The sequence below is a fragment of the Aquila chrysaetos genome, chromosome 5 (genome assembly GCF_900496995.4).
Source record: "Aquila chrysaetos chrysaetos chromosome 5, bAquChr1.4, whole genome shotgun sequence".
Classification (NCBI taxonomy): domain Eukaryota; kingdom Metazoa; phylum Chordata; class Aves; order Accipitriformes; family Accipitridae; genus Aquila; species Aquila chrysaetos.
The window spans coordinates 55,313,214-55,330,381 of NC_044008.1; the positions used below are offsets into that span (position 1 = coordinate 55,313,214).

Consider the following 17,168-nt stretch of genomic DNA (forward strand, 5'->3'; position numbering starts at 1 on the left):
GTTTGGTTTTTTTTTTTTCAAAGTAATTGATTTGTTACTACCTTAAAAAGGAGATAATTGTTCAAGTCAGATGAAGTTACATAAGTTTTGGTTCCTGGATTATTTCTTTAATGTCCTGAAGCCTGGTTTCGAATTCAGCCCTTGACCCCTCCCAGTCACCAGCTTGCTCTGTTGGACAGCTGAGTTTTACACTGTTTGCATCATCAATGCACAAAAAATGTCACTGTTTGGTAGTTTTCTTCACCTAGTTATGGGACTGAAACATGAGGGGAAAGCGTGGGGAATACCCATCATTTGATTCATTTTTGGGGGGATTTAATTAAATGCTAGTTTTATACTACAAGGTAATAGAAACTTAATTAGTAAAACAGTGTTCTCAGATCTTTGTGGAGGAGACTGAGTGCATGTGTATCGAATATTATTTTTTTATGCGTCTGCACTTTTTGTTCCAGTCCTATTAAAGATATTCATGATGTTCTGGAAGTGACAGTGTTTGATGAAGATGGAGATAAACCCCCTGATTTTCTTGGAAAAGTTGCCATCCCTTTGCTGTCTGTAAGTTACCTTTGCCACATATATCATTCAAACATTGATGGTTTTGCTGGGAACGAGTTGCATTTCTTTTCTCCATAGCACAAACCAACACAGATTTAGAGATAAACAGGTTTTGTGATCTATATATGCCTTAGTTGGCAGTGTTTATAGTTCTCCTTAGTGTAACGAGCATTGCCAACCCATTTTAGCACAAATTTGGTTGATTGGAAAGAAAATTGCAGAAGTGTCTGTACTTCATCAGTACTATATGCCATGTAGGTCTGAAAACATAACTGAGTTCTGTATGTTTCCACATCATCTTCTGAAGGTAACATTTTAAGCATGTCTTTGTTCTGTCTTGCTTTTTACTCCAGGAAAGTAATTGCACATCACAGTAGGATTGACTAGAGATAGCTGTTGTTATTGGCACAGCTGAATAAAATTACCTAAAAGGGGTGTTTTCTACTCCATAGTGCTTTTAAAGACTGGTGGCTTTTGTTCTGTAAACAAATATGTGAAGAGTCAGCGCTACCATGAGAGTATAAAATCAAAACTGGAAACCAAGCAAGCTCAGGGGAAAGTGGTTGCTCTGGAGATTAAGGAGAGTTGAAGCTTTTTCAGAAATGGCCAAAAAAGGCCAAGTTAAAGAGAGGGGAACATAAAAGGGTCATTAAAAGACATTAATAGAGAAATGGGGGAAAAGCAGCTTTGTGTTTGGTGAGACTGATTTAATTTTGGAACAAGGCTGGTAATAATAGAGTGAGTAAACCAGATCAAGAGGATGTAAACAGCTCTATGTGTATGTGCAATATCACAGAAGATTCTGGTAACTTTTGCAGTAACATTTGGGAAGAACTTTCTAGGCTGTGACTTTTAATGAATCAGTTAGTAGATGGAGCTTGAAACATCATGGGAGTTTTGTGCTCATATCAGTCAAGTCATGTAAGCACGTGTAACTGGAAGCATGGGGGTTTCCTTGAGTTTTGAGGCACTGATGTTTTGCAGTAGGTTCCCTATGCAGAGGAGAGGGTGTGACAGGTATTTATGCAGTGAGTACTGTGTTGAGCCCTGTACAAACATTCATGCTTGCAATATATAATGTGATTCAAGCGATACATGCAGTAGTGAGATGCTTTTGGTGATGCACAGTGTGATGCTGTGGGTAATAGCACTCTCGAATAGGCAGACGGTGAATCCTGATTGAGATTATAGAGTACAAAATTGCAGTATTGTTTTGAAACATCCCTGTGAAAGCATATTCACCTCCTCAGAAAGGCTGGCACACATCTTTTCAAGGCAAGAGTTTGAGTTTTAGAGGTGGGCTGCTGCAGGAAAGGCAGTATTGCAATAACGGGTTAGTGGGGCTCTGTCCTAGCAGAGACTGGAGAAACGGGAGGTTTCTAGAGGGAAAGCAAAGGTCCCATCTGATCAAAGCAGGCCATATAAGGCCCACAGAGTCAGCATAGTTTAGGGACCAATCAAGATCAGAGAGGGTAACTGCAAATATTTGATGTTTCCAAATAAATAATGAACTGCCCAGAAAATTCTTGAACTGGCTGAGAGGATATGATCCCAACCTAAGGAATGCTTTATAGTGGTAAAGTAATAGGCCAATGTGCTCCAGTTTTGTTGTTATTGTATCTAAACAAGTGTATTTCTTGTGTACGTGAGCTAAAAGCAATGTGGCTTCTGAATCTCTTCACGAAAGTGTGTTTGTTTTCATCCACCGTGTGCTCTTTCCAAGTTATACCAGAGTACAGAACAGGGGAACCCCTGCAATTTGGGGATATAAAGAGCCTAAGCTAGAGAAGCTGAGGAGTAAATACTGAGCTCTTGGGTGCCCCACACACTGTCTTGTGCTTTACAATCCTCTTCCTTCCGTGGCTTGGACTGCAAGTTCTTTTTAAGGCTGGGAATATTTTAGATTGTTTGTCTATTTTAGTGGCTTGAGTTGTCAATATCTCCAGGTTTAGAACAATATTAGAGTCAGTTGGGCATGGAGGATGATTTGATGTTTACAGGGAGGAAAAAAACCTCTTAACATCTTTTATTCCATTTTTGATCACTTTGTTAATTTTTCCCCAAGTCCTCGTATCTCTGATGTTACTGGAAGAGAGTGGCTGGAGCAGCTGCTCTCCTGCAGATCCAGTGCTTGCCAAATGGTCTGCATGATCGGCAGCAGGCTGTGTGGGCTCACAGTGAGAAGATGTTAGATTTGGATTTTCTGTTGATTTTATAGGCATTTTTCAAGTATCCCTTAGGAAGCGTGTAACAAGGCAGAGGAGGGGAGTGCATGTGTGTGGTAATGTCCAAGCTATTCAGCGTAGGCTTTTTGTCCAAGGTTTGAGACAAAAAAATAAAATAAAAATTGTTTATGCTTTCTCTTGCCAACTGATCTTCTTCCTTCCCATCCAAACTTCTCTGCCTCCTATTTCAGTCAAATCTAGTGTAAATATATTCGTCTCTGCTTCTGATTAAAAACCATTTTGCACCTATTAACTTAGTCTGCTCAGACAGAGAACTGCAATTTTCTAAGCTCTTTTTCTCGAAATGGGAATTTCGATGTATGTTGTCATTTTGACTCTAAATTTGAATGTATCCTTTGAAACATTTAGATAAATATGCTGAAAGAGAACAATAGCTAAAGACTCAAGGAAACCTTGCAAATCATATAGGTTTAATTTCTCTAGGTAATCAGGCCTAATATTTGCCTTGCATTAAATTATCTTTTGAAAATAGAAATGCATTTGCCATATTTTTTTTTTTTTCCTGTTAAAAGTGCACAAGTTTGACTTGTGAGCTGTCAGCGCATGAAGTAAGTCTACTTCAGGAATTGTTCATGGATGACTAGCTTCTTTTCTTAATGAAAAATTGCCTTGAATAAAGTATATGTTGGAGGGATATGAAATGTTTAATTAACTTGACAAGTTTTGGTTTAAATGTGTTCGGGAGTCTTACACTGGCGTTTTGCAAACATGCATACACCTTCATCATCACATTAACATTAACACACTAATAACCTTACTGCACAAAAAATTCAGAGATGGTGAAGTTACTTATGCTTTACAGTCATCCTTGACTGTGATCTAGGCTTGTTGCAGGCACCAAGTAAGAAACATAAAAAATTGGGCAGTATGAGAAGAGTTTTAAATTGTCAGATGATGAATAAAGCTGAAAACTTCATGTTCTTTTGATAGGTATGAAGAAGCAATATTGGATGAATACACAATTTGCTTTGTTTCTCATACAGCTCTATTAATAATGCACTGTAGAGGCATTGATTTTGATAGCATTACACTTAATTTGGAATTTTTGTTACTTATAGGTAGGTGGGGACAGAGGAAGAGAAGTGGTTATTTGCTTGCATTTTATCTTTAGCTTTTCCATGTTAATCAACCCATTGTATTTTTTTTTTTTTTCCTTGTGCCCTTCTTTTCATCAAACTGCTGTCCTCCTCTAAAGTACGTATGAGAGACCTTGTATCAAATGCAGCTCTGGTCAGCCACATTCACAGAAGTGGAATTTAAACTGGAAAAGACATAGAGTAGTGCTACCAGGATGTTCAGCAAAATGGATCACTCTTTTGCCAGAGGTGACCCGTAGAGTCTGGCTTGCCTAACCTTTGGGCTGAGGGAGAGATTGCTTTCTCAGAGCCTGGGGAATGAAAGGGAAGACCATGTACACCACTGAACAGAGCAGGCTTTTGTGCTAGAAACTGAAGAAGATCCTGGGGAATGGAGAAGTAGGGCAAAAACTTCATTGCTTCAAGAAAGGATTTTGATAGGTTTAGAAGTTTTGTAGGTTTGGGGGGACTTGAACTAATTATCAAAGAAGTCCTTTCCCTCTCTGTGTTCCTTTGTGCCCTAGATCTTACTAAAAGCAACCGTGTTTCTCTTTGTGAGGGTCTGCCTTTTTTGTTTTGCTTCAAGAGACTCCTATCTCCTAGAAGGCTGCAAGTTATTAGGGACACGGGAGCATATAGTGTGCTTCAATGAATTTGAAAGCAGAGTATATCAAATATCCTCTTGTAGAAAGACCTTTGAGTGAAGTTGTATCGCAGAATGGAATGGTTTTTATCTGCTGAATTATCAGCTCAGAGTAGACTTCAGCTGCACCCTTTTTTCAGCAAACAGGAAGAGGTCTGTGAAATATTTTCAAGTGCCTAGCAAGGTCGGTAGCCAATGATACACTGAAAACAAGTAGTATGCCTTTCGCAAGCTTAATTATCTAAAACATGGCCTGGATTCAGAGAGCAGACACCTGATGATTGCAATTACTTAGCACTTGACCATAAGTGCACAGCCTTTTCCAGGAGAAAGCTTCAGAGCTTGAGAAAAATGAAAATGCTGCATTTATGCAATAGAGGCAGCTGTGAAGTGGATAGTCTGTTATGACTTTTATCCCTATTATGAACCGGAAATTTTGGAATGGGGAAAAAACCCTACATCTCTTCCAGAAAAAATGACACCTTGTTTCTGAAATTAAGTTCTCCCTTGACCATGCATTACTCACTGAAACGGTATCAACAGGAACATTTTTTCTCGAGTACCACCTAGGATCCTTGTGCTCCCAGGATTTTCAGCTCCTCCTCAGACTTTGTGGAAGCCCTCATGTGGCTGCTTGCTTTCTTTCAGACCATCAGCTCCATATCTATTTGGTCTCTGGATATCAATCCTCTGCCAAGAGTCCAAATTTCCATTCTACTTTGGATCCCACAGAAGGTTGTTAAAAGTGAAATGTTTGGGGCAAAGAGTTTTGGGATGAATGAATGGGCGTTTTGTACAAAATCGAATCAAGGTATATTGTAAGACTGGGGAGAAACAAAACCCCCTCTTTATTCATGTCCAGGTGGATCAAACATGTGGCTTGCTTTCATCTTTTCCTGGGGAAATATGTCCTTTGATAAGGGTAGGTGTGTGTCTATTACAAGACAGCTTTTTGTTATTCAGGGCAAATGGTATGACATTGTGCATCAGCAATGAGCTCAAACAGGAATATCAGAGGTCCCAAATGCTTTAGATGAATTACCCTTGGAGAGTAGCCATTACCCTTTCCACACGTCACGGGTGTTGATGTACAGAGGTTTAACCCAGCGTTCTTCTGTCAGGTCATCAATATATGACATTGAATCTGCATCAAAGCTGGATACAGAGTGAAGTTTTCTTAAAATCAATGTAAAAAAAAAGCCACTAAACCATATTTCTTTGAGACAAGAGCAATGAAAAAACACCCTTTGCTGCGTAAGGGTCCTGTCTTCTCCGTGTTTTGTGTCATATCAATCTCTGCTTTTGCTATTTCATTAAAATTCCCAAGCAGTCAGAAGGTTGTTGCTTAATAGATTTAGCATTGGCTGGCTACATCAATACTGTGTTTAGTCACATTTGTTTTACTGGGGACATCTGTGGGAAGAGTTTAGCAAATATATTCATTCATTTGAAAGGAACCCGGTGCACTTTGGGCCTTGACTGTATGGTGGTCTCATGTACCTGAACATTTCCTTCAGCTAAAGCACTGCCAGAAGTTGCTTCTGTATGAAGTGCCTCTGTAGGTCCAAATACTTAATGCATAAAGAATTTTAGCTTTTCTTCCAACTGTTAAATTCCTTTGCATCATCCTGTTTGGAGAAGGGACTGTGGTATAGAATATATGAATGGTTCTGTGAAAATATCGATACTGGTATTTTGTCTTTCTGTGTTGATTCAGAACAGGGAAATGCCCCAAATATCGGCAATTCCTGTAGGATGAAAATCTTGACTTTTTTTCAGAAGTTTTCTGATGGTGACCTTGCAAAGTGAAGCATGTTGGTGGGGTAGTCACAACTGTCCTCATGTTAATCACATGGTTATAGACAGTCTTGGTTGGTGATTGAGCTCCAGTATGTTGTATGCTATTAAGAGGCTTTCAGAGAATGCAGGCATTAGTATTCAGCGTGGATATAAAACATCATCAATAAAGGAATAATATTGATATCTCTTCAAGGACCTTACCTGGAGGTATTTTCACGTTTAATTTGAATATTCCTTTCCTTCCCTTTTCCCATAAGTAGATGTAAACATTCATAGGAAAGATAACCTATTTTAGACACAACTACTAGGAATATGCATTGAGTGAAATCTGTGTGAGATCATCAGGTATATAGCAAAAGGTGTTTGGGTGATAGAAGAAATCTGATCTTTCTGACACTGATGTTCATCCTAGGACCCCAGCCCTGGCTGCTCACCTTTTCCACAACTGGGGAGAGCATTTAAGCAGTCTTTGCGAACAGCAGAGACTGGGGAAGAGTACTCAGAGAGGAGAAAGAAATAAATCCAAAATGAAATTAATATGACTGGCTGTCTCTTGAGGTTGAGAGGAGATGTTGAACAGAATCTGAACTCTGGCCCAAGAACAGTGTGCAATGAAACTGTAGAGTATTAAAAGCTATTTTGCGTGTTTTCTTCTGGGCACAGTTGAGACATGCCACCGATCTAATCTCCATGCCGTCATGGGTGCTAGAATTACCCTACACCTTTTGTTGAACCACACTGGCTTAGCACGTTGCCAAAACTGTAAGAGAGACTTTTGTTTGACATTTTGGTTGTTTTTTTTTTTTGCTTTTTATCCAAATGAAAATGCAATGGAGACATGCCATTTCATAGCCAGTTCTTCTCTCTTGTGCTCTTTTTTCCTCTGAAGAAGGTCAAAAGCTAGGATATCAGTATGAATGTTTAGTCTTAGGCTGAGTTATAATTGCACATCTTTTACCAGACAAGTCAAACACTTAGAATTAAAGATGCCACATGAAGCTGATTATACAACTGTATTTGCACTGCATTACTTTCTGCCCTGTTCAATTTTAGAATAGCAGCAACAACAATAATGACACCATTTAAAAAAGTTTCCAAGGAGCAAACCACCCCTATTTCCAAATGCAGAGGTGGAAGTTATTTGTTGCTAATTTGAAACTTACTCTGCAAACACACCTGCAGACACACCCAAAATATTTGATTCAGCTCCAGCTCTTAAAATGATGAGTCCTTTCCCCAAAGTCAGAAGCATTTTTTGAGTGCAGAATACCATGATATCAGACTCAGACCTTCTCAGAAGTGATAGCATTTCTTTTCCTTTTTCTATCAATTTAGCAGCATGTGGCATTTTTTTCCTTGTTGGTTATGCTCTTGAAAGATGTAAGCAAGAAGTATATCCCAAGGAATATAAAGAGAACTTCCCGCTAGTTGTTGCTCCTAGGGTAATAGGATGAAATGTTATGGGAAATATATGTAACTGGAATACATGGAAATTCAGCCCCCAAATTAATAACTATGGAGAATCCAGAATTATGATATTGTGATATCTATTGGACACCTCCATCTCTGCAGACACATTGGGAACAACGTACCTTCTATCCTGCTGCAGGAGAGTCCATGAATCAAAGCTCAGTGTAAACCTCCTACGGGTGACATCCCCTTGGACTAAAGGGATAACAGCTTCAAACCAAGTGCTTCTGGCCCTGTATCTCTACCATCAGTAAATCCATTTTTCGCTTAGTTTGGAAAATTGAACAAAATCTTTAACTTCCAAATAAATTTTGCTTTGTTTTCATTCAGTAGCTTTTAAAATTAATTTTTGCCCTTGCTTTGTGTGTGTGTGTGGGGGGAACCAAACAAATGAAATAGCAGAATCCTTTATGATGGGACCATAATACTTTATGTGGCAGTTGGCCTGAGGACCTTCTGATGCCAGTCCAGTTGGCCCTAGAAGAGGGGCTAGCCACTTTAGCACCTCCTCTGTTTTGGGGCTGCAGGTTATCTGAGCCTGCTGGTCTGCAAAACAGGTTTTTTTTGTGATCACTTTAGTGCAGTGCCCATTATTGTTATTTATTGTTATTAAATAAATTCTATATATGCCTGTGTAACACCTAGCATCCTGTTAAACAAAGCTTTGGATGAGAACACAGTTAAAAGCTGGAGTTCCTGGTCGGACGCCACTGAAAATGCAAAGCTGGTCCTTGTGAGAGCCCTCTTCCCTTTCAACCATTAGCCAGAAAACCCATATACCCTTTGGTGAGCTATTTGGTGCAGAAAGGGTGGAGGAACATTGGGAAGGAGAGTCACCTTTCCCTTGTCTTGTGAAATCACTGGGTTCCCATTATGCCTCCCCCGCCCCCCGTTACCCATTTCTACCATGGTATGTATGAGTGCCTCTTCTAACTGCCGGAGCAGCAATAGCTGTTTTAAATATGGTTGCAATTTCATGCCCCCAAATTTCCTCTGTTATCTTTAATCTTTGATCATTACAGTCCCTGAACGTAGCTTTTTGGTAAGCTGCAGTTTTTTTATGTTACTGCTGTTTAGAATTAACTGGTCTGCTTCCTAAAAAGCCAAATGTTTAATCAATACATATCCTACTGTGTATAATAAATACATTTCTGCCATCACTTTTTGAAGAGAGAATGCTTTTCATTTGAGCCAAATAGTTTACAAAATGGTGAGGGAGGGTTTTTTTGTTGGTGTGTGTTTTGTTTTTTTTTTTTTTTTTTAATAGACATTTAATGCGATAGGGCCAACCGGTGGATTAGAGCATAGAAATGGTATTGAAATTCAGGGGTGGGGTGGGGGGAGAAGTCTTTTACATGAATTAGTTAATTTTGAACATTTGTTACATTAGCATTCACTCCACTTAAGCTGATTAATTTCTTTGGATTGCGTTTGTTTCCTGGGTAATAATTTGACAACCTTGCAATAAACTAAGCGTTAAGAAGTGGGTTCATGTACTGGAGTGTGCAATAGGTAGGTAAGCTGTTGTTTGTGGCTTTTTTCCTGAACTTTGGAAGAAAAATCCCATTTTAAACCTGTAATAACGGAGGCTGATTACTTCCCATCAACTCACTGGCTTCTAGGGCAGAATTTTCAGACTGGTTATTGCATGCACTGCTCTACTATAAAGTACAAGGTCTGTAAATTAAAGTTGGACCATAAGAGATTTAATCTGCAATTTTATAGGTCTCTAATCCAACGGTCATTTTGTCTTTCAGGCTCCAAGTATATTATTAGGGTTTGGGGAGGGTTTTTTTTTTTTGTGCTTGCAATTTATTTATTTATTTGTTTGTAGTGTCTTTAAATTATATTGTGAATTACAGCTGGGAAAATATTGGTGCTTTTTCTCCTTTTTTCTCCTCCCCGCCCGCGCCCCCCCCCCCCCCCCCAGATTAGAAACGGTAAACAAAGTTGTTACACACTGAAGAATAAAGACTTGGAACGTGCTTCAAAAGGAGTAATTTACTTGGAGCTGGATGTCCTATTTAATCCTGTAAGTTGAAATATTTTCTCTTTGCTTATCACTGGTGTAAGAAATGCGTGAAACTGCAAGGACAAGGGTGGGGGATGATGCTTTTAAAACCAAGAGCCAAGCAGGAAAAGTACTGACCCAGTTGCATCTGGCAGTGGAGGGATGTTTCACACTGTGGGTGAAGAAGTATTGGAATATCAGAGCTCTGCGATGGCCGTTCCAGGTCGATGGGACAATGCAGGAGCATTTTTGGACTGCCAGGTGACCACAAGCGCCTTAGGAAGGAGGTGCCAATCACTGGGCGCCATGGCTCCGTTTGCAACAGCCAAAAAGGGGGCTTAATATTTAGATTATTATACATTACTTTTAACACCTACTTCCGCCCCAAAAAGCTGACCCACAACGTTCTCTTCCCAGGGTGTTGACAGGAAAATTAATGAGCCATGGACATGGTGCACTTAGTTTTTAGGTGGCTGAGTCAGTCTCAATTGTTTATGCCCTACAGCCTTTTACCGAGTTAAATCCTATTTATTAAGGCCATCGCGGGCTGCATTGCAGCTCTGGTCTCGCTGAAGTGAGTCCAGCCTTGCCCAATTTTAACTCATCCACGTTTTTCCTACCAGCTCCTCTTGAGCCATGTAAAAGCTGAAAAGAGTGAAAGATCCTGAAATTCTGAATTAACCTGAAATAATGCACTTAAAACTACATGACATCTTTTTAAAATTTTATTTATTTTTTTTATTTTAGGTAAAAGCAAGTATTAGAACATTCAAGCCCCGAGAAAAGCGCTTCACTGAGGAGAACCGCAAATTTTCTAAAAAGGTGAAAATTGTGTCTGGGCTAAGCTCTCGCATTTGTTTTGGAAAGATTTGAATTGCTGTGCCATGGTTGCAAGAACAAAACCTATTTATGCATAAAATGCCAAACACATGTAAATTCTGTGTATTTCTGTATGTATTAAAAGGTTGGTTTGTGTTAACACGAAATTGCTTTCTGATCTAGTTTGCATCAGTAGTTCTGCTTTGTGCTTCAGAGTGGGGAAAATGATAGCTGTGGATGTTGCACAGTTCGCAGCACCTAAAGCTCAACAAGAGCCTTATTCCGTTCTTTGGGAAGGAAGAAACCAGGTCTACATTAGTTATTTAAAAAGTCCATAGGACTTCAGAACAATGGCCATTATCCTTTTTTTAAGTAAAAGTGCCCTCTAATAAGGCTAAAAATTCCTATTTATTTCTATGGACTAATCCAAAACACGTAGAGAAGAGGTTCAGTGTTTTGATTACATTCTCTCTGGCCCTTTTCCTGAGACATTGCTATACTCTGAGAATTGAAGGGGAATAGAGGTAGGTTTGTGTTACTGTTTTATTTAGTTTTGGCATCAAGACGTGCTTTTTTTTAGTTTTTTTTTTTCTAAGAGATGAGGAAAATCTGGAAGGTTTGGGTGTAATCAGAAAGCAGATAGGAGCTGGAGTGTGTCTCTGAAATAGAGGCTTTATTTGTAATATGTGCCCTGGCATGCATTTGTAGCTTAAATTATCCCTGGTTCTGAAGCAATAGTAGGATATTAGAGTGTTTGATTAAACTCCTCTTCTCCTCCCCTCCTCCCACTCAATATTTATCAGATCTTATCAAGAAATGTTGATCGCGTGAAAAAAATCACCATGGCAATATGGAATACAATACAATTCCTTCGGAGCTGCTTTCTCTGGGAGTCCACAGTAAAGAGCGTGATAGCATTTGTGGTAAGTGGATTTCTTCTTTTATTGCATGAGGCTAAGTGATAGAAGATCTTGAGTGTTACCGTGCCTTCCTCTCCACTGGCGTAAAGCCCTTTATCGTTTGCTGTTATTGGTATTTTGTAGCTGCAGGGCTGTGGGTTTCAAGGCAGCTTGGGCCACAATGGGCCTGATAAGGAATGGAAATGAGACCTTCAGATACAGCCTTTCTTTGCTCGGTGCAGAGGTGTTCACCAATCTGTACTGAGCACTGAGGATGCCCATGTCCGTGGTGGGTGATGCCACCCTGTAAAAGCTGTGACTGTGTGATGACTCTGAAATTTTTTTTTTTTTCTTTAATTTTACAAATCATGGCATCTGGGTTGTAGGAAAGGAGGGAGGTGGTGGCCAAGGGGGCGATGCAGGGAGATGTCTTTGATTTGGGTGATGCGGTGAGCTTATGGGTCTTGTCCCTTCCATCTTCCATTGCAATAAGGAGGCACTTTGCTGCAGGTTATCAATGCCTGCTATGCCCATGTCCTTATGGCACGTGAGCAGCTCTGCCGACATCGCCTGTTGCAAATCTATTTTCTTGATGGTAATAATATGTTGCTTTAAAAAAAAAAAGAAAGAAAAGGAAAAGGCTTGTCAGTGAGTTCTGCTGCACTCTGCAAACAAAAAGCCAAGTTCTCCACCTGCCTGTCCCACTTTTCAGCTCTCTCCTTTTTCCTCTTGGTAGTAAACACCCCATTTGCAGTTTTCTCATAATCCACTCAAGCACAAAAAGGTTTTGCCTGCTTTTTATTCTGCGGTGTGACATTTTCTTCATGCTTGAAATGTTTGGCATGCCATTAAAGGTTGCAAAATCGTTTTGTGGTGGTCCAGCATGCAGAAAGAAAGTTTTTGAGTTGAGTGTTTATTAAGCAAAATAACAGCCACATCTCCAAGATTTCTCCCCCTTTTACTGTCTGTGAATTACAAGTCACTTAAAGGTTCTTTTGAGGAAAACACTTCAGTGTATTTGCTACAGATGAGTAAAGTGGACCATCCCTTACTGTAAGAAGCTCCAGAGCAAAGACAGAGGAGCTGTCTTTCACCCTGCAGGTTAGAGGGATGACTGGCACGTAAGAGTGGGTAGGATGAGAGGGTCTTTTCTCTGTTTTTTTTTTTTTTTTTCTTCCTGTTGCTTGAAGCTCATTTAGATCATATCTAAAGTTAGTGGTTCAAGAGCTGGTGGAGAGCAGAGCAGCCGGTACTTTGCGCAAGCAGCTATGGCTGTGCAAGGGAGCTGTACGGTTGTGCACAAGGGAATTGGATGATCAGGCACACTGGGGCTGGAAAGGGGGGGAACATATGTAAAATCCCAGTGCCAATGTCCTACTGTCACTATTCAGCAAGAATCTAGGCATGTGCTTCAGAGATTTGCTCTTACGAGAGTTTGCACCAAAGTATTTGTGAAGTTGCAGCTGTAAAGTTCAGTTTTCTAGACTTAGGAAAAGTTTGGAAGTGCTGGAGAGGCAGAAAAGTAAGAAGGTGGGAAAGCGTGTCTGCAGAAAAAGGAATTGATTCCTGGTGAAAAGGAGAGTAAGCACAAAGGTAGAAGGTTACAAGTTACAGATTATTAGCATCTCTGCAGGATACCATAATATCCTGGTTTCCTGACAGAAAGTGGGTAGTGGGAAAGGAATAAAAATACATGACTCCAAGAATAATTAGAGCAGGTGTTTCTTCTACAAACCAAAATTTAAGTCGATCTGATTTTTTCCACATGGAAATAATTTAGCTCTGGCACTTAAAATGAAGTGCTAATTCTGTATCTTTTGCTATTTCCAATGTGTGTGTTCATAGTAAAAAACCCAAATATGCACACAGTGGGGTAGGTGCAGCATCCCTCCCTGCCCCAATCTGTATGTGAAATGTGCTCTCAGCACATGAATTACATAAAAGATGTATCAAATATCGCATTTTTAAAATCATCATTCCCCAGCAAACAACATCTAAATATATCTTCAGTACGTGGCTTTGAATCAGCTTAGCCTGTACCATATTTGTCCTTACTGATGACTTGTGACTGACAATGGACACTAGAGGCGAGGAAGATGCACAAAACTTCTCACCCATTTTTCATGTGGGTTCGTGAAACTGTGGCTGGTAACTTAAGTGCCAGCCAGGCCCTCAAACCATAAAATGCCTTTTTTTTTTTTCTTTTTTTTTTTTTTCTCGCAGACGTTGTCCCTTGGGCTACTGGCAATAACTGTTGTGACCATATTCTACACATTTCACATACCTTCACTGCTTTAATGCCAGAGATTGGGTGGTCCCTTAGGACCCCCCTCCCCTGTTGTATTGCCCTTGGTTTCCCTCTACAGGTAGCCCGTGCTCCTTCCTTCAATGGGGAATAAAGGGAGGGAGGAGGATGAAGACAAGCAGACAGTATAATCATGTGAACCTTCTTTTCTTGAGCAATCAGACAAAAACCACCGCCAGACAGAAGAAAGTATTTGTAAGAGATCATCAGAGCATGGCAATGGGCGGGGACATGGTATCTTACACCTTCCTGTTTTAGTCTTCATTACAGCACACCTCCCTCCCCATTAGTGCTGACAGCTCGCGTGTGTGACAAGGACATTAGCTGCTACTTCTGGGTGCATGAGAGAGAGAGAGGGACAGATAAAGAGGGAGGAAACAGAGGACAACACAGGCAGGACACAAGTGAATGAGAAAAATGCTATCACCATGTTCTCTCATTTATAAGATACATCATCCCAAGCTAAATTTCTTTATTAGTTTGTAATGGTGAGAGGAGATAAGCCAAGAACTCGTGAGTAGATTAGGTTTTTTGTGCTATAAAAATGAAATCATATTTTTCATCAGCATTCTGCGATTTTAATCTGATGATTTTTAATCTGCGTTAATTGTATAGGCACAGAGGACACTGATCGGGCCTGCTCAGGCACAAGTAAAATCAGAAATTTTTCAGGTTTAGAGGTTTTGGAAAGAGAGTTGAAAGGGAGATGAGGTTAAAAGCAAAATTTCACTTTTGGTGATGTTTGCCCTGAGTACAAAGGGTTTGGTGCAAATTGTGTTACACAAGTTCTAGAAAAAACATCCTGGGTCAGAGGAAAGAGTCACACATAGGTTTTCTGGGTTCTTTATAGTGTACATTTCATCGTTGGTCTGGTGTGAAAAACAGACACACATGTTTGTGCGTGCCTGGGAATATCAGGAATATTTCCACATGTGGAAGATGTTGCTTGTAGAGTTAATAGTGTTCATATACCAGGAGAGATCTTAAAAGACTTTGTCCGTGTGTTCTCCTCTGTCAGTTCAGGATTTGGGGGATTTGTAGATATTTAAGACTAAAAAGATCTTCAAGCATTCTACTCAGTTTAATTTTGATATCATTATCTCTGTATTCAACCCGATGTGTTACATTTTGTCTGAAACATGCCTCTCAAAAAGATACCCAGAGACATAGTCTAGTACATCCCTGTATGGTTCTGCTCACGCACCTGACACTCTTTATATCCTACCCTGGACAATTTGCTCCCAGTTTCCCGGGTGAATGTTGAGTTTTTAGCCTGGTCCTTATGACTCCTTCCTCTTGTCACACCTTTCTCCATTGAGACATCACTTCCACGCTGCGTTACTGATGTCCAAAAAAGCTGGAGCTGCGTGGTGAAATGTGCCTAGGGGAATGTCTGCTCACAAGTCATCTTGTATATCTGTGTGATTGTAAGCCGTTTGTTTTTCCCACTCGCGCACACGAAAACTTGTGTTCTTATCTTTCCGATGTACTTTTAAACCGAAATTCTGGTCCTTCCTTCTGCGTGCAAACACTCCCTGCCTGCTCTGCTCCCCCTTCTTCGCTGGTCGTGGAAGTTAAGTCCATAATAACTGAATCATTCTTACTGTACAATATGTATTTTAAAAATATTTTAAAAGTTAATTTTAGTCACAGAATGATTTTCATCAGGAATTATGCATCATTGCACATCGTGCTTGTGATTTCATACAACATAATTACACCTTCTATTGACAGTTTTCTCTGCATTAATGGTAATTATGTCATTTAATGAAATTACAGTAATTGCATTAAAAAAAAAACTATAATCTGGTGCAAATTAAAAGGATATATTGACTGGAATTCTTACTATCATATATTTTTTTTTAAAGTTTGCATGATAGTTGCAAGAGACATTGACAGGATCAGGCAAACGATGGGAAACCAGCCACCATAGCACCTCCAGCGTGACTGGCAGTGCTCGCTGCTGATTTGCTTCAGGGTCCCTGCACACTCACCCATGCCAGCATACTTCATTTTTACTGGCAGCCTGTCCCACTATATCAGGTTTAGGTTTCTTGCTAATCAAGGCTGCTGCCAGGGTGGGTACAGGTGGGAGCTATTTTTCAGGCTCAGCCCTAGCTGGCAGCCTGGGCCAGCCAGACGAGGCATGCAGCATGCACAGGCAGTATTTATTTATTTTGCAGTGACATTGCAGTGTGTCTGATAATTATTTTATGATGGGTTAGTACCGGCAGGAAAGGAAGGAATATGTGGTGACGCAGCATAATGTGTTGGAAATGTGGAGTGTCTGGTCAAACTGACTGCAGTTGTTTAATGGTGGGCAGCTGGGAAAATGACAGGCGTGGGATCATTTTGGAGCAGTTTGGGCTTCCCAAAAAGCCAGCTGACGCAAGAGTAGGGAAGCCCTGGGATTTCTGGATGCCCAGCAGAGCTGCTTGGGGTTGTGGATGCAGCAGAAAACCCAAACTTAAGCTTTTGAGCTCCTTGCTGCAGAGGTGAGATTTTGGCACCCGTCTCCATTAAGATCTCCAAAGCTTTTTAAATCCAGAGCGAGCTGGAGGATGCCCTGGTTTTTTGGTGCTGGCCTCTTGAGGGGTGGAAACTGGAAGCCTGAGGAGTCATAGGGCAAGCTGGGTGAGGCTGCATGAATGTGCGTTACTGTGCCAGTTTGCTTCAGTCTAATCTGGGACAGCAGCAGAGAGATAGTTTAGACTCTGCAGCCCTTGAACTTCTGGGCATCTCTGCCGAGTGTGCCGTTTAACATGCTGCCACTTAAGCTTGGGATGTGTGAGCTGGATCTGAGCCCAGTTAAACTCATCTCATAGAGAAGACACCAACCATCTTATTAGACACGAACGATTTTTAATCCCTGTTGAGCTGGGCTATATTTATACTGATGACCTACAGGCAAAAGGCTATTAGCTTGTTGACAGTGTACTCTAAAATTGCTAATTGTGTATCAGTAAGATGGAATGTTCTTTTCCTTCAGGAAAGATGCTTCTTAACTCAAAAGCTAAGCCTTCTGGAGTTTACTTGGGGTAAATCTTTCATTCTGCACGTGGACAAGTGTCTCCTGCATGTTATGGTTAGACATTCCCAAGGAAAACACAAAATGTTCCAGTCCTGTTTGTACTAAGCATAATTCAACCCTGGACATGACAATATATGGGTAAAACATCCACTTTAACTCGTGCATTGTTTTGCAACACAGTAATTTTAAAAAAAATTTTTTTTTTTTTTTTTTTTTTTTGATGTGAGGAGACTTATAGATCAATAAAGGGAAATTCTTGGGACAAAAGTTTAATGGGGAACATAAGGAACCTATGGAGAAGGGAGACCAGTAA

The 17,168-nt window shown here is 40.3% G+C and overlaps 1 protein-coding gene across 7 annotated transcripts in view; it reads left to right on the forward strand.

The window, feature by feature from the left end:
* MCTP2 (multiple C2 and transmembrane domain containing 2) overlaps positions 1 to 17,168 on the forward strand; it is a 125,219-nt gene that overhangs the window by 64,983 nt on the left and 43,068 nt on the right. For all 7 annotated transcript variants that reach the window (XM_030016039.2, XM_030016040.2, XM_041123868.1 and 4 more), the window contains 4 exons: positions 453 to 555; positions 9,721 to 9,822; positions 10,549 to 10,623; positions 11,424 to 11,543. In XM_030016039.2, coding sequence (XP_029871899.1) covers positions 453 to 555; positions 9,721 to 9,822; positions 10,549 to 10,623; positions 11,424 to 11,543 — 400 coding nt within the window. The remainder of the gene's footprint in view (positions 1 to 452; positions 556 to 9,720; positions 9,823 to 10,548; positions 10,624 to 11,423; positions 11,544 to 17,168) is intronic.